General features: G+C 40.6%; 1 protein-coding gene across 3 annotated transcripts; it reads left to right on the top strand.

Moving 5' to 3' along the window:
* Positions 1-7275: 7275 nt before the first annotated feature.
* On the top strand, positions 7276-22769 carry LOC124264029. 3 transcript variants are annotated; one of them, XM_046698749.1, is made up of 11 exons: positions 7276-7456; positions 12865-13077; positions 13392-13700; positions 14373-14591; positions 15452-15679; positions 16403-16582; positions 17442-17621; positions 18150-18287; positions 21469-21606; positions 22408-22555; positions 22661-22769. In XM_046698749.1, exons 1-11 carry the CDS (start codon positions 7402-7404, stop codon positions 22767-22769), a joined length of 1917 nt encoding a protein of 638 aa, XP_046554705.1. In that variant the 5' UTR covers positions 7276-7401. The 3 variants fall into 3 exon arrangements, with proteins under 3 accessions (XP_046554705.1, XP_046554704.1, XP_046554706.1); XM_046698748.1 differs by having other exon boundaries at positions 7276-7460; positions 12869-13077; XM_046698750.1 differs by lacking the exon at positions 18150-18287 and having other exon boundaries at positions 7276-7460; positions 12869-13077.
* Positions 22770-23255: the final 486 nt, after the last annotated feature.

Here is a 23255-nt window from a genome sequence, read left to right as displayed (position 1 = left end):
CACAGGCTATCACAGCACAAATTCACCACAGGCTATCACGGCTCATACTCACTACAGGCTAGCACGGCTCATACTCACTACAGGCTATCACGGCACATATTCACCACATGCTATCGCGGCACATCATTCACTATAGGCTACAACAGGTTATCACAGCATATATTTGCTTTCACAGCACATATTCACAAGCTTGTTTAAGTTCTGCTTTAGCATCGTCACAAATTTTGTTGCAACGTTCTTTATGTTAGTTATGAAACAAATAATATCATTTCATTTTAAACGATTTAAATCATGCTTTCGTGATAAGTGATATTCTTCGCGTAAAAATGAAGTATTTGATTCCGTATAGATGAATGAACCCTACCACTCATTATACGTAAGTATGGCCATTCAAATCCTTTATATGATACAATTTACACAAAAAGAATTTCGGTCTAAGTTACGAGGTGATCCCCTACCTGATGTAATGTGCAGCACATACACAGAGAGCAGGACAGCGAGTCTCAACCATTCCATGGCAGTGAATCTGTGCACCAGGAAGATTGTTTCGTGTCTTGCGATACTACTTGCGATACTATTGAACAACCCTCACTGAATGACTACTAAGCGTCTAGCATTAACTGCGAATGCTAGGTGTTGGTGTTATGCACCTGGCTTGACAAAGAACAGACAGTTTAAAATGCAAATACTTTCCTGCATGTACGGTTGTCTTGGTGCACTGTCAAGGGCGGGGGAAATATCCAAGTCCATGTATTTCCGCACAGAATGAGTTGAGTTGAGTTAGGCTTTGCGTCACATCGGCATTATTCCAGCCATATAGTGACGAGAACCAGTGTGCATTAATAAACATTGTAAGTACAGATGCACCACGAGTTTTATTTCAAAGACATATATTCATTACATTGTCATTTAAAAGCAGAAAGAAACATAGCACTAAATTTAAAGGCAGGCAATTTGTTAGTCACATTACACAGTTACAATTTATGATACAGATCAACTTCCCTCAGGTAGTTCACTATCAGATGAGCGCTCACGCGGGAGAACAGATCTTTCAGATTTGTTGCATCATAATGTGAGTCCCTTGCAGACAATAAGTCCACGCATTCAAGCAGAATATGCTTGATGGTGAAAACCTCATCGCAAGAGACATACATGGGGGGTCCATCCCCATCCGTTTTCAGCAGATAGTCATGAGTAAACCGACTGTGGCCAATACGACATCGTCGAAAAATTACCTCATCACGACTTGACTGACAACCCAAGTAGGTATAACCAATTGTTGGCTTCAATTCATACAGTTTATTTCCTCCTACTTTCCACCTTTTTTGCATGAGGTCCCGAGTATAGCTTTTGATAGTGGGTTTGAAATCACTGTACGGGATCAGCAGTGGCGATAAGGGCTTGTCAGGAGCTGATTTTGCTGCAGCATCGGCTTTTGTGTTACCTGCTATGCCGACGTGACTCGGCAACCAGCAGAGGACGATGTCACATTTGCCAGTAGAGAGGTCGTTGTAAAGTTCTAAAATGTCCAGAATGATTGGGTGACTTGAAGTAACAATTTGAAGTGCTTGAAGGCAAGAAAATGAATCTGTGAAAACGATGAAGTTTTTGGAATGATTCCGCTGTTTAATATAGGTCAAAGCTGAGAAGATAGCTTTGGCCTCGGCAATGAAAATGGAACTGTTGTCGGGAATCCTAGAGGAGACAGTCTTAGATCCAATGACTGTAGCACTGGCAACTTGGCCCTCCTCCTTGGATCCGTCTGTGAAAATCGATCTATGGGTGTCATACTTGGACCGTAACTGGTTGTATTCCTGCTGGAACACCAAAGGATTTGTTTCGGACTTTTTGAGTTTAGTGAGGGTAAGATCGACCTGTGGTTTCACCATCTGCCAGGGTGGTGAAGACAGGAGTCGGTAAGATGCTATGATATTGAGATAAATTTTAGCTGCAGATATGTGTGGTTAAATTCTGATTCCAAGTGGTGGAATCAGGCTTAGCAGTTTAGGAGACAAGTTTTCTTAGAGAGGGTTGAAAACACAATTGTATGCTGGATTGTTACTGATTTGAACGTAATCTAGTGATATATTGCAGTGAAAGTTTAATGCGGCGTTGTTCAAGGGAAGGTTCGTTAGCCTCTGCATGTAGACTGTCTACCGGAGAGGTCCTAAAAGCTCCCAGGCAGAGCCTCAGCCCTTGGTGGTGGATAGAATCTAATTTTTCTAAATTGCTTTTGCAATATCATCAGTTCCTGCTGCAGTGTCGTGAGCCTGCCCCAGGACAGGACGTAGTTCATGGAGAGAAAACGTTTCATTGTAATCCTCACCATTATCAGAGTTTAAATTGACTGATTTCTTTTCTTGTTGGGTTTGGTATTTCTGTAACTTGGGGTTATAGTTTCACGAGGAAGAGTGGTTTGCCAAAGTTTCGCCATGTTTGTTTGCAATTTCAACTTTATTGGTTAAAAGGGAGTCGCCATCTTTGAGATGGCAAACACCAGATTTGGATCCTTTGCCCTTAATCTTTTGAATCATGTTCCACACCTTGGACATGGGTGTGCGGGAGTTGATTTTGGACACATATTTCCTCCATGAGCGGCGTTTAGTTTGTTTAAATGTACGTCTTGCCCTGGCATTTGTCATTTTAATGGCATTCAGGGTATGCACAGTACGATGTTGTCGGAAGTATTTTTCCGCCTTCTTCCTATTTTTCCTAGCTTGTTTACAGTTTGTTTCAAACCATGGCTTGCGTATGTGCGGGTTTGCAGAGGACTTAGGAATGGTTTCGTCTCCAAAGTATTGAAGATATCAGAAAATAGTTCCATGGGACCAGGAACATTCCTGAAGTTGTCTGGTATAAGCTTTCCAGAGCAGAGAGTTTGGAATAATGGCCAATTGGCCTTAGTAAAATTCCATCTTGTTGAAGGTGGTTCATCCACGGGATTGATAGGAGTAAGAATAGTTGGGAAGTGGTCACTTCCACAAAGGTCATCGTGGACCGACCATTCGAACTCGTTTAAGAGATAAGAATCCGTAAGTGATAGATCAAGTGCAGAGTACGTTCCGGTGGCAGGATGGAGATAAGTGTTTGATCCATCGTTGAAGATGCATAGATCATTATTGGAGATAAAATCTTCAAGGACCTTTCCCTTATTATTTGTATCAGTACTCCCCCATATAGGGTTATGGCCGTTCAAGTCGCCCATGATTATGCAGGGCTTTGGGAGTTGATCATATAAGTTCTAAAGATCTGATAGGCGGACAGTTGAGGAGGGAGGAAGATAGAGTGAACATAGTGTAAACCCTATGTTCAGAGTCATGCGGACAGCAACAGTTTGTAGGGTGGTGTTAAGTGGGACAGGGCTATGAAGGATGCCCTGCCTCACCAGGATAGAAGTGCCTCCTGTAGCTTTTACACCGGGAGGAGAAAAGGAGTGGTAGGAACTGTCCCGACGCATGTCAAATTTATAAGTCCTTTTTAGGTAGGTTTCTTGGAGACAAAACGCGGATGGTTTGCACACAGAATGACCCTGGCGCGATCAGAATATCTGAATGACCTAACCGTGAACTGCTGCTTGGGTTTTGCAACTTCAAATTCCCCCGTTAATCTAGTCAGTCTATATCCTGGACAAAATACATTGTGGACTTACGAGTAATCACTACCTATCTTGACAGTAGGTAGATTGGTTTTACATTAAACACTCAACTGTCACTTGCCCAACTGACACCATTTCTGTAAATACCGTGCATACAACAATTAACGTCCTGCAACAAGAGGGATTTCTTACTTACAGGGATTTCTCAAGTATTAAATATATAAATATTGTGTGCACAAATTCAAATTATATCCACGACAAGATACATTTTGAACTTAAGTGTAATCATAAGAAAGCGCCGTATCGCGACATTAGGTATACCGGTTGTATTATATATATACCTCCCTCCATGACCCACTGTCCATGTTAAACTTAATTGGAACGAAGCATTCGGTTTCTCTCTCTTGCAGTCGATTAACTCGCTACTAAGAAGAGACATTATTATTTTGCAAAATATTGCTAATTTCCTAATTGTTCCTAGTTTGTTAGAGTGAAAAAGCTGGTTCGTTTTGTGCATATGCGGGTTCCTACAGAAACAGTTGTTGATATATTTTTCCTTTCTAGGGGCAAGGTGGGGCAAATAAACAAAAAAGTCAAATTCATTTCCAATGTCGTTTGCAATACAGAGAATACATGATCTTTCACTTGGGGGAGTTTTGATCCATCGTCCTTTTTCAATTAGTAGATAATGGTTTGAAGTTCTGAAATTAAGTAACGCCCCCCGATTATTATAATATAATAAATTCAGATTGGTTTCATACTTCAGTTCAGAATTTTTGAAAATATTGTAAATAGCTCCTTTTGAAGATTTTTCTGTTTTAATATCCAGGTTGTCTTTTATCTGCCTCGTATCTCTATTATTGTCAGATCGTACGGTCTGTGATATACACATCTGCCACAAGGTTAGATAGTTAGAGACACAACATTCTGATCATGTGATTGGAGGGTATTTTTAAATTGTGTCTATGAAAGGTCATGATTGACAGTCTATACGTCCACGAATTGTGTCAGCATGAGCAATGTTAAATAATGTAAGTGGATCAGATAATGTTGAAAATGTAAATATGTCAACTGCTTTCATTTCATATACACACCAACATGTATTCACATCTTCACCGACACACCAACACACAGTAGAGGTATTTTATGAGTGACTGTGAGTGATAGTTGTATGCCACTTTTAGCAATATTCCAGCAGCATTACAGCGAGGGACTTTTATGTTCGGCCTGGGATGGTTCAAATTGTTTGTGGAAACCATGTATCAGTGTTCATGTGTATGCATTGTCTCGTTCTTTAAAACATTGAATACTTGTTGTTGTTGATGAACCTTCAACTAATGTTACAGTTTTGGTATCTTTCCACAAATATCCCACCTCCAATAACACTAAACATGGCAAGCAGCTAACCCGGATGTCATCACGTATTATCTCAAGACTATAATAAAATAGTCGGAAACATTTCCTTACTTAGAAACGACCTTTTACATTTTAACAAAACGATCAATAATTGTATTACCCTGATTAGGTTTTGTGCTTACAGAAATCCTTGTGGGTAGCAGTTTTGTCTCAAGAAGAGGCGCGTGGTGTCTTGTTACCAGTTTATTTACCACTATTATCTGGTGGGTGGGACATGCTTAACAGTTTCGCGAACACCTGGTGTCATCACTGACTTTCATTGGTACAGTCTTCATATCACTTTCCCAGTCACTTCCTCAGATTTTAAGTCACATCGGCAGTATTTCAGCCATATCGTGTAAATCAAGTTATAGATTTATAGTAATTAAAGTAATTTTAATTTCTAAAAACCTGTCAACGAAGGACCGTAACTATCACATATGTAAATTTAAAACTAGTAATTAAATCTAAAACATATAACTATAGATGACAATGCAATATTAAAACAGGCTATATATTGCTAACAACCGAAGGTAGATCACCAAACTAAGGATCATTGGGGACTTACAGTACTTTTGCTTCCTGCATGGACCCAAGCTAGATTTAAGCATCCCTTCAGATATTTACAATATAGCTATAAATCCCACCCATTTAGCCCCTAATGCCCAAAGAACATTGTTTCTGCAGATAGTCAACTAGTTATTCTTTTGCATTGACGTTTAATAGTCATATGATGCAACACCAGTTTATTACGTTTAAAAATATATCAACGACATACATGATTAGAATGGCAGAATCATTTCCTGTGTGATCATGTAAATGATTGGGTTCATCATTGTTAAAATGGGACACGTATCGTGGCTGTGTAGGGTACAGTTAATCGTCTATGTTGTTCATAATTCGCCTGCAGGAAGATGTCAAGACCTTTCATATTATATCGGAAGGGTTTATCGGGGATGGGTGAGGACAACTATTGCCACAACTATGAAAAAAGAAGGATCTTTATCATATGTTGATAACATTATATCTTAATATAGATACACACGTTCAGGCCTATATTGGGAAAACTACTTTTGTTGAAGCCTTAGAATATAATCCATGATAATGTACTTGACTCATGAGAGGAAAATACTCTCTGATACAGGTTTTGTATTGTAGCCATATATTATTGTTAATGTAACAAACATAAACGGCAATGATTTGTAAATTCAGAGTTGTAATCTTTTTCAAACATTGATACTTTATAAGTGGCATTGCAGGATGTAAATACAGACAAAGTTGCTCGCCCATAGTTAACAATCATATTGTAATGATCAGGTAAACGATTGCTGCCTTGTGTTATGTTGGCTTTTGGACATACTCGATGATGTTTATTGCTAAAGCTACCATTCGTACAACCAGAAACAGAGGTTTCCCATGAATTACATGTTGATTCTGACTGGCGAGTTTTCAGTAACAACCGTTAACTGATTTTGTTTCATGTGCCGGCCACAATGTCATGGACTGTCATGTCCATTGGAAATGCCTCCTTTGTCAATAGATCAGTAAGCACATTAGATTTAAGTTGAACCATGCATGGATGTTCAGAGAAGAAAAATAGGCTATCGGTCAACATATTCGTCTACCGTTGCACGTTTACGTTCCAGATGCAAATTATATTCTACAAAGAAACAGTTTGTAATCGACAGCTAACAGAGAGGGGGAACAAGAAGTTCATTTGTCCCCCTTCGATAATCGCAGAACGAATTTGACTTCTGACATTGCTTAAGTACACAAAATGTCTGAAGCTTGTAAGCATGCTAATTGCACTGACATGCGTTCAGGTCCAGGGCCCACATGTTCAAAGCCATCTTAGCGCATATACTTTATTAAGTCTAAGTTAAAGTACTGAGTTTCTATCATCATAGCGCAAAGACTGAATTGTGCAAATAAATTAAACTTTTCTGGAAATAAATACGATCCAGCAAATTTGCCAGATCGTTCGGAATTACTTGCATTGCAATAAATCTTTCGATTTTTTTGTGGATATATTTCCTTTCTGATTTCTGACGGAAATCCTAAATATTAAGAAATAAAAAATGCTGACATGAAAATACAATTAGAGATTTCAGCTAACACTCTTTGCTTTTATATATTATAGAAATTGAAGATGTCTAAAAATGTACATTTGTAATTCTGGTGCGCCGCAGTGACAATTACAAACTGAAATCTCCTTGAGAATACTTATGGACACTTGACGTTTACCCCTGGACAAGTGGGACAGTATGGGCGTATGTGTCAACACGGCTATCAAGGCGTTATCGCCGCTCTCGTTCAGGTCACCATTCTTTAGTTTGTTGGTGGAAACTTCACTCTTGGCATAGATTACTACCTGTACAAACTGATAATCCTCAGTGTATAACCGGTCTCTCATGGCTACGTTGGGCATCGTTAGGCTAGTAGGAGCATGCGTGATTCTCTCTCTAGGTAAGTACACATGGCAGTCCATGCATATGTGGTGTTAAGCCATTGACAGAGAACCAAAGCGGTAAAAGATGAAAATGAAAATATCTTTGGTGGGAAGACAAATAGATCAGTTACCTAGTTCTTAATGAATGTGTGTAAAGGTAAGGTTTTTAAAACAATAATATTGCATCAGCATTACGGCGGATAACAGCATAATGGAAGTCATTACAATTTACACACGTAGGAATAAAACCTTGCTGTAAGATAAATCGGTTTGCATGTTTCAGAGTGAAACACATACGCTATTCTTTACCTGTGAAAATTCCGATAAAACCGTTAGTAGCAGTAAGTGAGTGACTGAGTTAAAATCTCACATCGCACGGCAATATTGCAGCCATATCGCGATGTGAACAAGTTGAATACAGTTAACTGCCTGTCGACAAAGGGCAGTAAACAGTATGTTGAATATAACAGATAGTAGGTATAAAACAAACAAATTCAATATTAAAAATATTACTTACTCAGAATATTATCTAATAGAAATTAAAACTCGGTTATAGACCACTAGCGACCCTTCCTGGGGATCAGGGGTTCGTTACTTATATACATGATTCCCAGGAGGCTTTACGTCATCAGAAATCTGCCAGCGAGCATGTAAACTGGCAATCCGGGACTCGATCCAGGCAGAGATCAGGAGGCCACCAGTTGATGTATGCAAAGCCAACCAAGATTAAAAATTTAAACTATAATCGAGTAATTAAAATGCTAGTTGATGCTACATATTTCAGTTAAGATTGGACTCATGTGCCACTGTCAGGGAGACAATAATTTTATGCTGCTGTACCCAACTGAGTGGCACAGCCATCAGTAATCTCAGTTGGTGATAACATGAAACTAATTTTAAAACAATTCAAACATTCAAAATTTATCAAATGTTGGTATTTTATTTTTAAAAAGCTACAATTAAAAGAGGATTGATATTCATAAAAAAGATCCTTTACAGAAGATGAATAATGACTGGTACGTTAGTAGCAGTGTTTGTAGAACCCATGTAGTATTAAAGGAATTGCCACAGGTCGAAGAATCTGATCCCTGTAGCCCACACCAGTTAAGTTGCCCTGAACAATCACCAAAGGAGTTCTTTGGCGTGCTGTTATTCCACCCCAAATCATCACGGAATCACCACCAAAGCGATTCCTCTCCAAGACCCAGGCCTGTGCATAACGTTCTCCAATGCGTCTATAGGCACGTTGACGTCCATCACTTTGGGAAATGTTAAACCTGGACTCATCTGTAAAAACAACATTTCCCCACCAAAACAAGGGTATGCGGACATGATTTCAGCACCACATTCGGCGAGCTTGTCGATGACGTTGTGTCAGGATGGCCGTATGGCGGGACGTCGTGGTCTAATCCCGTGATGACGTAAACGTTGTCAAACTGTGTTCGGGGTGGATACGGCGAAGTCCTGGGATGGTTCGGGCAGCCATCAGTGCAGTCTGAAACCTGTGGCGAAGATGGGTCACCCTTATCCATCTGTCCTGTCTTGGCGTTGTTACACGTTGACGTCCAAAACGTGGCCGATCGATGACGTCATTTGTGTTCTCGTAGCGTCTCAACCAGTGTAGAAATGGTGTTCCGGTGACAGTAGAAATGTGCAGCCACTTGTCGTTGACACATTCCCCAACGGACCATCCCAATGGCCTCATGACGTTGTGCAGACGTGAGCCTTGGCATGCTATCCGTTTCAATAACCGTTTAATATTTTGAACGATTGCAAGGGCAGGGGTTGTGCTTTCCAAAGTGACAGTATTGTGTGGCATTCATTTGCTCTGTTTCTCTTTCCCGGAATGCACATGCAACAACGTATTGCACGTCTCAAGGACGAAACCACTGACGTCACGGAACGTGGCACGTGCATGCATGTTGGATACATGTCACTAATCTCTGAGTTTGAATCCTTATGTGTCTACACAGGTTTGATAAATTTAGATTTTAAATTTTTGTATGCACAGTTTCTTTATGTGCCTAGTATATATCAAAAGGAGAACACGTGTGTAGGATCTATTTAAAAAAACAAACAAACAAACAATTGAGAAAAGTATTTGTTTCTTATTTTTTGTCCAAAATAATCCATCATGAGATATTTACCGCGTGAATTATGTACACACTGTCTCCAAACAGAAACATATGACACATAAGCGGGGACCGCATCCGTGGTGTAGTGGTTAGAGCGTCCGCCCGGAGAGCGGAAGGTCGCGGGTTCGATCCCCGACCGCGTCATACCAAAAGACGTTAAAATATGGTACTTGTTGGTCCCTGCCTGGCGCTCGGCATAAATGGGTACAACAAGGACTGGTCGGCTTGGAGTCAGTATAATGTGTCTGAGTGGGGTATTCATGTTTCACTGCGGCATGGTATCTCAGTGGGCTAGCACTATAAAACCAGCTTCAGTCTGGGCTAGTACAAGCAGCCGCACATACACATACACATGCATGCACGTCATCATATGAGCGAAATATTCTCAAGTACGACGTTAAACCCAATTTCACCTCACCTCACCTCACATAAGCGGAAATGATGCTTGACATTAAGTGGCGCTACTTCTGACCACAAGCACAGCTTTGACATGTTAGCGAATATACTGGAAACATGTCATACGCCATACATTACAAACATTCATGTAGTCGTTAAAATTGCTAGGTGCAGTTTTATACAGCAAACATAGAAAAACACAATATACCACCTTCACACTGTTGTATATGATCAGATTATTCATTTCAGTATTCGGGCCTCAGACCTAGGCAATGCTGAGTGCGGCGTAAAACTCACTCACTCACTCACTCAGACCTAGGCACAAACAATTAATTGAATAGTTTACAGGTTTGTTCAGAATGAAATTATAGTAACAAATATGAACGGTTGGAGTATATTTATCAGAGTAAGTTAGAAATGGATAAGTAACATTTCAATGTTGAAGAATGTTTGAATGTATATCTTTACACGGACACACGAATACAAAACGATTTTCTTATTTCGCCTCTTGACTTAAATAATGGACAAACACGAAGAGCCTTTTCCGTGGTGTTAGAGGGTAGAATGGAATACCGAAACCCATCCCAAAAGCTGAAGCAGGTGCGTCCTGAAATGATGGCTACCATCATGATAGAATTAACGGGAAGGCAATGGCGACACAAAGAACAGAAGGGATCAAGAAAGTTCGGAGAGCTGATACAGAGATGTGGAATCGGTCCCATTCGTTCTGGTTACTGTCTGTCACTGGATACGCCTGAAGTCAACGTCTGATAGAGTGTTTAGCCAATCAAACTGAGATATGATGATATGTAACCAAGTCCAGAGGCTTTACAAACATACCTTTAACACCAGCAGAGTAGTGCATGCTTTTGCGTTGACCAAGGCTGGGACAAGCATATCCTGTCCTGTATTGAAGTTTTAGGTTGAGAGACTCGAGTATAGAACCTGGTGTTATTCTTTGTATCAATGGGCGCCTGGACATGAATGTGATGTTGACAGTTAAGAGTCACGGTCGTTCGACCCCTCACTCCTTGATTACCCCCCACTCTTTAAATAAAGAACCGTCGACGGACCAGGTGAGAGTAGCGCCATGGCTTACACCTGCTGACGTCAACGTGGAACGGCAATACGTTTCGGTTATTGTGGGGTCATCTGACACGCTGAATGCAGTTACGACGGTACCAATTCTTCTTCCTGTATTTCAAACTATGTTTTACCAAAGCATGCATTCTTCTCATTTCTTTTAAATGCTAAAGATATCTTATACAGAGAATACAAGTCTAATTCTGTACAACTTACATCAGCCCACACAGTTTCATTCATAAAACAAACCTTTTCACCAACTCCTAGATATTCCAGTACAACACCCAAGCAAAATGAATATAGGGTAGCCCATGTTTCCTACTTATTGTATCTAAACTGACTAGCATATCATAACGCCGATAAGAATATCTATCTGCTGGCATATCATGTAACTTAAACCAGTATCTCAAACATCTCAAACTACAAACTGTAACAATTGTAGTACTTGAAATGTATTCCTTGCAGAATTTAGCATGAAAACGCTCATGAATAAGCTGTATAACATACTTGTGTTCACCTGAAAATGAAACATTCTAAACGAGGCATTTGGAGAAATGTTGTGAAACTTATAACTTAATTGTTATATGGTACATGCAGATCTGCTAATGTTTAATGTTTATGTCCGTAGAACGTTAGACCAACATAATGTGTTTGAAAACAATATACGGAGATGACTACAATATGTGGACAGCTTCACAGATACGTTACCGTGCTTATAATTCTCATACTTTCTCAATGAGACAATACAATTTCAGCTTCATCTTTGCTAACGAACACCCTTTAATAACACATTTTAAACCAGACATCTAATTGTCTTTGAGATTTAAGAAATATCAATGTAATCGGCAAATGTGGACAAATCATCGGCATATAAAAGTACAAACCTTCCATCATATGCTGATGCCCAAAGATTCCTCTGCCTCCAAACTGTTTCATATCATTGTCCCCTTGATTTATGAAGAATGAAATCAAAAGCGACAATTGATCAGAACATATACTACAGTTTAGGATAATCTTAAAAAGGTTCATTAGATGATGAATTAAAATATTGCTACCATACGTTAACATCCCAGGCGTAATGCCATCTAGACCATTGGCCTTATGACATATAAGAGCATTTATATCATGGACAACTTCATCAAGTGTTCATGTCAGTATCCTGACATACAGCACATTTAGTGTGAAAATGAAACACACTCAACGTGTTAAAATTGTCGGAGATATTTAATCAGTAGATGTAAACAATTTAATCAGCAGTGCTGGAACTTTGAATAGCAAAAAGTGAAGGAACCCTATCGATAATTTCTTCGATGCCCGTTAAGCAGGAGAGTACCATACATACAACTGAGGCTAAAAAGTCGTTTCCCAAATTCTTTAACATATCTGTCACTAGGGTAGCTCACGCCACATATCATTATCTTCGTTTCTTATTATACAGTCCATTACAGCACCAGTAAAATAAAATCCCTGACCTATGAAATCTGGACATCTTAAAGCTGTCTAAGTAACTCATTCAAACAATGCTCTATATTTTCAGTGACTTGGTATACACGATTGACTTGCAGTATAGGGCTATTCTCCAGATGAACACGCACAGATCCTTACTCAGTCATCAAAACTGAAGTTTAACAATTCCAAAACAAATGAGAGAAACATGTTAAGTATAGTCATAAGAGATGCCGCCGTTTTACGGATGGTAAAATAACATAACTTTCGCCACACGGGATATATGAACCCCGAAATATGAATCATTTACGCTTAACTCCACTAGTATTTTTTATGGCGCTTCTCATACATATACTCTGTTGTAGGTGGTGGGGAAAACATTGCTCTCCACAAACAAACATGGATGAGTAGTACCAGGAGAGTACAATATTCCAGAAGAGCGGTAGATGGGGTGACTGACGCATATAACGAGTCATTAACAATCCACACCTCGTTGCGTGAGCCTAATGCTTGGTGGAAGGTTGATCTCGGGACGGAGGTTCAGTCTCCATTGATCATCATCTACTTCAGAACTGACTGTAAGTAATGTTTTGTCAAATATTCATACTTATTACTTTGATACAAATATGTTCCAATTGGCTTTTGTCAACTGTGGGCCAGTTTGTATATGTACGATACGATGTGTATTGTGATTTCAGGCCACTTGTATAACAATGCGCTTTCTTACTGTGGAGCACACTGGTTCTGAGTATGTGAGTTCCCGAATTGAGAAAGACCTGTTTACACATATTATTAATCATGTTCCTTGTGATATTTTAGCATTTTCCAATGAAACCAGAGTTTTTATGATGAAGGTTTCAGGTGAATGATTTCTGATCTGATTTATTTTCAGACAAAGTCCGCCGTAATGGGTTACAATTTTATGGCTCTGTTACAAGTTCTCTTGCTCCAAAAAACGGAAGTCTGTTTTACACGGTCAGGGGACGTAGAGACGGTCGAGATATTGCTGATATTCTAAACGTTACCTGTAACGAAAGCTTTCGCTTCCTTACTATTTACACTGAGACAACCAATGATAACGGTGGCCCTGTGTTGGACTTTGCGGAAGTAGAAGTTTGGAATACTTATCAATCACAGAGCCCATTCACAGAAGATGACGATGATGATACGCACTCAGATTATGATACAATACAAACTTTGAGTAAGTATACAACATTATTTCGCATTTTATACTTCTTCGTGTTTGTGAATGGAATCCTGTGTGCTCTTGGTGTTTGCATTCCTTCAAAGCAGAATGGTGCAGATCAACGGAAGTTAAGGTACAAAACGGCCACATGGACATTGTCAGACGATGGTAAATTTTGTGTGAAGTTTACTGAGAAAACAGTTCGTGAAATTTGGGACTTCTTCACAATCACTGTAATGATTCAGAACATTTTAAACATTTCGAAACAGTATGTTGCAGACCAACGGAAGTATCTCCGTTAACCAATATGGACAATATCATATACATAGATTCAAACGTTTTCAGAGACGAAGGCACATATATGCCATCTGATGTTTACTGATAAAACAATTTTGGTCTCGTCTTGTGAAATGTGGGGCTAAGGCATTCAGAAAGATTCTTGAAGAGCCGGTTAGAATTGGTCATCAGCAACGCATGAGAGGCGACTAAGGGGATCGTGTGAACTGGTTGATACATGTTAACGTGTTGCAAGTGTATAGACTGATGCTCGCGCTGTTGATCGCTGGATTGTCTGGTCCAGACTCGATTATTTACAGACTGCCTCCATTTGTAAAATTAATACCAAATGCGTAATACCCTTGCCATCTTGTATGCAAGAAATACATAATCCGAGTGTGTGGGTTTTAGTCTCAGGTAGTGGTCTAAACGTTGCTCTGCATAAGCGAACATCCATGAGCAGTACCAGGAGAGTCCAATATTCCGCGCGAGCTGTTGACGGACAAACTGATGGTACCGACGAGTCATTGACAATCCACACCAAGGAAGACGAACCCACTGCATGGTGGAAGGTCGACCTGAACGTGGAGGTACATTCTCCCATGATCAGGATCTTCTTCAGATTTGACTGTAAGTAATAGTTCTTTGAAGAATCAAACACAACGGATGCCTGTGTGGTCACATTTGCAGCTCTCATAATACCTTAAAACGTTTGAACTAAATATTTGGTAAATTAAATGGGACTTGAAAAGTTGCTGAGGAACAATATAGACAATATACACTTGTGGATGACAACTTTTATATCTACACCGTTACAATCTGTCAATATGCATCCTTCTACCGTTGGCAATCTTGCACTGGTATAAAGGGTTAATCCTGGATGTCGCATCACAATAGAAGCATCAAATAATAAAGAGCTTGATATCTATATCCTTCTACCGTTGTCAATCTATAAGGGTTAATCCCGGATGCTGCATCACAATAGAAGCATAAAAGAATAAAGAGGCTGCCATCTATTCCGGCACTATCACTTAAACAGACACCAGATATGGCCTTCACGCATTGTACAAATGTGGGTACTCGAACTTAGGTCTGCATCTAAAACTTTAACCATAAGCCTACCTCACCGCCCTCGTTCATAAAAAGACCCGTGAAGATCCGGGTTAGAACTGATCTCCAGCAACCCATGCTTGTCGTAAGTGGCGACTTACGGGGTCGGGTGGTTAGGCTCGCTGTCATTGTATCCCAATTGCGTAGACCGATGCCCATGATGTTAATCACTGGATTGTCTAGTCCAGACTCGATTGTTTACAGACAGCTGTCATATAGCTGGAGTATTGCTGAGTGTTTTGTTAAACAAAAAAACAACAACAATCATTCATAAACGTATCCTGCTTTTACATTTGATCCGATTGCATGTTACATAATGAAAATATAATCAGTCTTTTAAGCATGTTATTTGTAGCGCAAATACTGCACCTATTTCCTAGACCCACGACGGCGTAATGGCATACAGTTCTACACATCACGCACGGATTCCACTAACCCCAAGGAAGGGGATCTTTGCTACACTGTCACAGGACGTGCCGACTGTAGGGACATAGCGGACATACTGTATGTGAACTGTTCTGGAGTCTGGCGCTACTTGACTATCTATACCGAAACAGATAACGACGGAGATGGCCCTGTACTAGACTTTGCAGAAGTAGAAGTGTGGAGTAAGTATGTTCAGATAGCCTTTCACTTTACCTTCCGTGGAGCTGCCTGATGAAGCATTAATGTATTCTACATTCCAACAGAAAGATTCACACTACGAAAAAGTATATTTCATTAACACGTGTTTGCCTAAGTTTAGTATCTCCAAATACAGAAACAACAAAATAATAACGAAAGAATTATTTTAATGACAACACCCAATATCAGTAATTACGTTTGCTATAATGACCATCTAATCAACTGCTGAAGCCATTTCAGTTCACGTCAGCAAGAAATTTCCAACAGTCAACAGTTTTCCAGACAACACAGATCTTATGAAATAGCATAAACAGCATTAACAGCTATTGGACATTATTTATGCATAAGTTTGATTTAGGATTGTTTCCAGAAGGAGCTGTTTAATATTTGAAAAAAAAGATTGATTGGTTGGTTCATAGTTTAATGCCGCGATCAGCAGTATTTCAGCTATATGGAGGCGGTCTGTAATCGAATCTGGACCATCTGAAAATGCCAAGTCTTAATGCAAGATAGTGTTCCCAGGAAACTTAGTTTTTCCCAAAGATATGTCTTTATTTCACCATGGTATGTGTTGTTAGCTGCAAGTTATATGAACATGTTAGACAGTTTATGCCTGAAGCAGTGTCATGTCTATCAGGCTGCAAATAGTCAATATGAAGTTTCAAACGTTGAGTTCACTTATGGAGTATGTTTATTGCTGCACTTAGTTCCAAAACCAACGCTTACGACAGTCACCCCAGGTTGCACGGAAGGACTGTGGTATGGACCCGACTGTAGGAAGTCATGCGCTGCACGTCACTGCAAGATAAAGTCCAGTTGTGATGTGACACAAGGCACGTGTGACGGTGGATGCAAGCTTGGCTGGCGTGGAGCTGACTGTACACAGGGTAAAACTATTTGATTACCTTCTTGAATAACGTGTATACACTGAAATTCAACAAAATATGACGTGATTATGTAATATGAAAAAAAACCCACAGAGGAGTACAAAAGTGTTTCAATCACAGTACTAGACTTTGCATGAGTAGAATGTTCAGATAGCCATTCACTCTACCATCCGTGGAGCTCCCTGATGAAGCATTAATGTATTCTACATTCCAACAGAAAGATTCACACTACGAAAAAGTATATTTCATTAACATGTGTTTGCCTAAGCTTAGTATCTCCAAATACAGAAACAACAAAATAATAACGAAAGAATTATTTCCAGACAACACCCAATATCAGTAATTACGTTTGCTATAATGACCATCTAATCAGCCGATGAAGCCATTTCAGTTCACGTCAGCAAGAAATTGCCAACAGTCAACAGTTTTCCAGACAACACAGATCTTATGAAATAGCATAAACAGCATTATCAGCTATTGGACCTTATTTATGCATAAGTTTGATTTAGGATTGTTTCCGGAAAGAGCTGTTTAATATTTGAAAAAAAAGATTGATTGGTTGGTTCATAGTTTAACGCCGCACTCAGCAGTATTTCAGCTATATGGAGGCGGTCTGTAATCGAATCTGGACCATCTGAAAATGCCAAGGCTTTAATGCAAGATAGTGTTCCCAGGAAACTTAGTTTTTCCCAAAGATATGTCTTTATTTCACCATGTTATGTGTTGTTAGCTGCAAGTTATATGAACATGTTAGACAGTTTATGCCTGAAGCAGTGTCATGTCTATCAGGCTGCAAAAAGTCAATATGAAGTTTCAAACGATGAGTTCACTTATGGAGTATGTTTATTGCTGCATTTAGTTCCAAAACCAACGCTTACGACAGTCACCCCAGGTTGCACGGAAGGACTGTGGTATGGACCCGACTGTAGGAAGTCATGCGCTACACGTCACTGCAAGATAAAGTCCAGTTGTGATGTGACACAAGGCACGTGTGACGGTGGATGCAAGCCTGGATGGCGTGCAGCTGACTGTACACAGGGTAAAACTATTTGATTACCTTCTTGAATAACGTATATACACTGAAATTCAACAAACTATGACGTGATTATTTAGTATAAAAAAAAACCCACAGAGGAGTACTCATTTGTATCAATCACAGTACTCTTTTGTAAACTTGTGTAAGTGGGAAAACTGTTGGTTACGGAATATTTTGGAAATTATTAAGTGTATTTCACCAGTAAATTCTCATATAAAACTAACACACGGAACATAAGTCTACTTCGGTTGTGCAGGTAAGAACTGTTAACTATTAGCGTTATGTTAAGTAAGTACTGTGTTATAGCATTAAGGTACTACAATAACGAGGGCGTGAAGTTACTTACACATGTTTCTTTGAGCAACAGAGACACCTTTAGGCGTCAGACAACAAGTTCTAACATATCTTATTGGAAGGGACTTTCGCGACCACAACGGGCGACTAGATACATCTGTATGTTCTCTGATGTTAAATAGGTGTATATTTACATTGGAAAACTAAACATATTCACATATTGTTTGGCATGCCCAGTTTGCCCAGCTGGTGTGTATGGTGTGGATTGCAGCAACGGCTGTGGTAGATGTGGTAACAACAGTTTGTGTCACCACGAGACCGGAAGTTGTCCGGATAGATGCGAGGCAGGATGGCAGCTGGATCTGTGCAAAGACGGTGGGTTAAGATGACGCACAGCTCATCATGTTTTAAACTACAAAGATGTTTCGGTTGTTAAAACCGAGCATGTCAGAAAAGGTCACATCAACGTTTAGGTCATCTCATTGCAATAACGGTCATGTGTCGTCGTGCCCGATGTTATTTATGTGACAACAGTGTTTCACAGCTTGTCCTAACGGGAAATACAGATTGAACGGTGTAACTGACTGCGGTCACTGTAATGGATCCTGTGACGTGGTTGACAGAGATGTCTTCAAGGATGCAGAAATGGATAAAGCGGAACTTGTTGTAGTAGTATACACAATAGCGCAACGGGACCAGGTCCTCCCAAGGCCTTAATTGTACCAATGTTACTTGTTATAAAGTAGCGAGGCTGAAAATTCAATTAGCAATATGTCCTCTGCGGTCAGAGTTGACAGTTCACAGTTCAGAGGTCAAAACCTTATCGTTTTTTCTGGTCTGCACAGTTGCGGCTGAAGCAAGGCTAGCAGACTATCATTGCTAGTCTATGTTCTGAGCGAGGTGTCTCTCTCAAAGTCGTTTTTCTGGTATTGCAGTGGCTGCCTAAACTATCTGCAGTGTCTAGGGGTGGTCTCTCTCGGCTCGGCTATTCAGCTGAGCTGAGATGGTTGTCTGACTACGTTATGTTCATTTCCGGGAAACAATTTGTTGTGAATCTCCTATGATTTGTTTGGTTTTCGTAATGAAGGCTTGCCGGGCCTGTTGCTTCCCTTGTCCTATGAATTTTTCTTGTCTTCGCTGATTCGAATTGGTTCGAATCTCTTGCTTCATTCTGTGGTATCCAGCGAGGAAGGAAAACTCAGGAAACTGAAGCCATTCGACGACGACTTGGCAGCACTGCACATGAACAAAAGCCACATCAAATTCAACTGGCCCATTTACGTGGGGATGAGCATCCTTGACGTATCCAAACATTTGATGTAGGACTTTTACTACAACGAGATGAAGAAGCAGTACACGGATTCCCTGCTGATGGAAATTCGCACCGAGGATGTGTACGAGGACATGAAGAAAATCATGCACCTGTACGACACCAGTGACTACCCGAAAGACCATCCTTTACACAGCCAAGCAAACAAAAAAGTGCTCAGCAAAATGAAGGCCGAATGCCCGGGCACGCCGATGAACATGCTGAGAAGGGACGGACACAGGATATACTGACTGAGAATCAACAAGACGTCGTTGTCTCCCATGGACACGAAACGATGGATCGCGATCGACGGAGTCACCACTTATGCGTACGGACACAAATGCATATTAAACAATTAAAACGCCTAATATACATACATCATGGAGAAAATTTATTACAGCCCACGCGGGTACTGGAAAAGGGCAGACGCCATCCCAAAACTCGCCAAAGCCGATAGAGTCTCAGAAGAGGTCACCAAAGCTTGGCTTAAAAAACAAGCTATCTGGGAAGTCTATCTGACGGCGCATCGGTACACCCCAAGAAGAAAATTCGACATTTCGACGCCAAATCGCGTTCATCAAACCGACCTCCTGTTTCTACCTCACGACAGGGTGAGGCGTAAAACCTACAAGTATGCCCTGACAATCGTTGACGTCGCCAGTCGCTACAAAGAAGCCAAACCATTTGATGATGAAAGATTCAAACGAAGTCGCCAAAGCCTTAGAACGCATATGCAAACGCAGTCGCTTGACCTGGCCTGCCGTATTGCAAATCGATCCCGGACGCGAGTTCATGGGAGCCGTGTCGCAGGTGCTGGCCAAGCACAAAGTCCAGGTGAGACGAGGCGTGGCCAGAGCTCACTGCAGCCAAGCCATCATCGATAGATTCAATCGCACCTTAGCCTCACACCAGTACTCACGGGATTAAATTGATCCCTGAAACAGAAATACGGAATGGGTTGAATGCTTGCCGCGAGTCGTGGCTGCCATCAACATCGAAGTCACCAGACTCGTTGGCAAGAGACCCGTCGAAGACATCAAAATGAAATCTGTCGAATTGTCATCGGCAGCGGCACATCGCGATAAAACAGAGAAAAAATTACCGGACTGGGTCGGTGTTAGGTATTTGTACCAGCTGGGCGAGTACGAGGGAGACAGCAGAAAACGCACCGCCGATTCGATATGGTCCATGAAAACGTACAACGTCGACCTGATAGACGTCAAAGACGGCGAACCGAACTTGTGCTACTTGAAAGACGGGCCAAGTAGACCATTTGTCTAGGAAGAATCACAAATTGTACCTCACGATACAGTGTATGGATCGCCCACTGTTGGATAGTTAAACACAAACTTAGCGCATCATGAATCAATGAAACGAGACCGTTGGCAAGCCTGTAAATCGCGTAGTCTTGGTCATACATTCCTGTAAGACATACATACCCAGTCAGCCAGCCAGCCGAGAGAGGTGTACAGACACACGCACGGCTCTTGGACCAACGGACTCCTTCGCCACAGCAATCGAGTTCGCTCACAGTGTAGCCAGCCAGCCAGCCAGCCGAGAGATGTACAGACACACGCACGTCGCTAGGACAAACAGCGGTGAGCCGGCTCAGTGTAACGTTTGTCAGAGACGGCCGACCGTGTATTCCCACAGCTTACCAGAACGACTGCCTTCACACTCGGAGTTGCCCAACGACCTTAACGAGCGTGGTCGCCTATACGTCGGATAGTTAGCCTTTCAACAGACCCCATGCTCACTTAAAAGTGGATATTTCATAAACTATTCGACTGATTGTCGTGAAAGTTTGCATGCACCTCCAGTAGTAGTAGACACAATAGCGGAACGGGATAAGGGCCTGGAGGGACCTGGCCCCGTTCCGCTATTGTGTATACTACTGTTGTCAAAGCGTCAATGGTAGAATACACCGTGACCTTTATCACATTTGACATTGTAATATTGACTGCAGTTTGTATGGTTGAGTCATCACTATCATTAGTGAAATATTGCAAATGATCTAGCCCAAGGCTACAAAAGATATTATTTTGTTGAGACTTACCAAAAGTATTGGTCGGTTTAAAATTTATATGTATCCACTGGGATGAACGAGAGTTTTATCAACAGAAAAAATGTATTCCATGTACAACTTGCAGAAGAAAAACGAGCACATTGATGTGAAATATATGGTTCTATGCAGTCAAGTTGTTCCAATATATTCAAACTGTCAGTGAAACAGTGTTTCATATTTAGCCTGTCCTAACGGGAAGTACGGGTTGAACTGTGTGGCACAATGCGGTCACTGTAACGGGAGCTGTGACGTTGTGGACGGGAGATGTCTCCAGGGATGCACACATGGATACAGAGGTCCTCGCTGTCTCCGTGTTATAGGTAGAATACAACATACTATGTTTAACTGTGTAACATTCATCTTAGTCAGGTGTTCTTGGCGATCCATCACGAGGGATAAGTATTTCAATTTCAAAACATTTAAGGATCTTTTTAATGTAAATTCACAGTCATGTAATCATTTTAGTTTTAAAAAAAAGGTTGCCAGATATATGTTGATGGCAGTTGTGTAAAAATACAAATGTTTTGTAATTGATAGTTTAAAACAACAACTGAAATTGTTAGTGGCTGTATCATCAAAAGGGGTTAACGTATTGTAAAATTATTGTCCTCCTGAGAGAGTACGTGAGTCCCAAAACTTTCAAAGTAAACTTGGCACTACCGGGTTTTTTTCAATCGTAGTTTATTTGTTGTTTTAACAAGTCGCGAAAATTCAGTACTATCACCAGCAGCTGAAGGGATGGTGTAAATCCAGCTAGTGTCCATGCAGGAAGCAAACGTACAGTAAGTCCCCATCGTCCCTAGTATGGTGACCTACCTTCAGTTGCTGGCCATATTCAGCCCGTTTTCATTTTGTTTTGTCCAGATCGAAATCCAATTTTAGAGGTAAATGCTCGTTTTAATTGATGTGTCTGTGATATTCTAGTTGCTTTCTGTCCTTCGTCGACAAGTTTTAGTCACGATATGACTGAAATACTGCCGATGTGACTATAAACTTTAAGTCTCTCACTCACTCTTCTCGGCGACATAAGAAACAATTCTAAATGACAGTGGTACTATGATTATAACAAAAGTCATTATGATTGAATCATTTGGAAGAGCCAATCTGATTTACATTTTCAGAATCAAAGAAGAAACTTCCCAACAAAATGACCCATTCGTTTACAAAGATAACCGGTCTAGGTGTTCTCATTGGTGGGCTTGTTGGAGTGGCGCTGACACTTATCTTAGCGCTTGGAGTGTACCTGTGTTTACATTGTAGACCATGCAAGTAGGTGTGCAATAAAGTGATGACTATACATATAAACATAAACATGTATGTGTGAATTAAAATATATTGAATGTGGCCTTAACATTTGTTTGTTCTGTTGTACAGGAATCACAGGTCTGTGAAGGAAGAGGAAACTAAAGACACAGATAAATCGCTGACTGAAGTCACTGAAAAATCGCTGACCATAAACAAGAGAATCGAGACCTGTGTCTAGAACGTTATGAATGCATTTACTGGCAGGGATTAGGACTGCGATAATCCACCAGGAACTGACGAAATGTTTCAAAATCACAAACCATACATTCTATGTTAAATGATAACTATATCTCCGCCCGGTGATCGATAACAGTATAGTCAGAGTGTATTCCGTCAGCTATGCTTTGCGTCGGTGAATGCTTCATTTAGATAGTATCTTTTCTCTGACTGGAACCACTAAGTGCCATTTAGTCTCTTGCTGCATGCACTTCGTTGTAAGGCACAGTGCTAGTTTTGATACCATGGCAAGAGGAGATCCAGCGATGTTGAGGCCAGCACAAGATAACTAAGCGAAGTGCTTCAAATCCTATACCCTTCCTATTAACTGTGTGTTTTAATATTTTTGTATAATATATGGGTACTATGATTGATGAAGAGTTTTCTCTTTCTTTAAACTCTCACATGGGTTACGATATATTTGAGCATCGCATTACTACCAACCGCG

Source organism: Haliotis rubra, unplaced genomic scaffold, assembly GCF_003918875.1.
Source record: "Haliotis rubra isolate DU_JTF1 unplaced genomic scaffold, ASM391887v1 Scf903, whole genome shotgun sequence".
Classification (NCBI taxonomy): Eukaryota; Metazoa; Mollusca; class Gastropoda; order Lepetellida; family Haliotidae; genus Haliotis; species Haliotis rubra.
The sequence above is the reverse complement of the archived record's forward strand: the minus strand, read 5'-3'. Positions and strand labels throughout refer to the sequence as shown.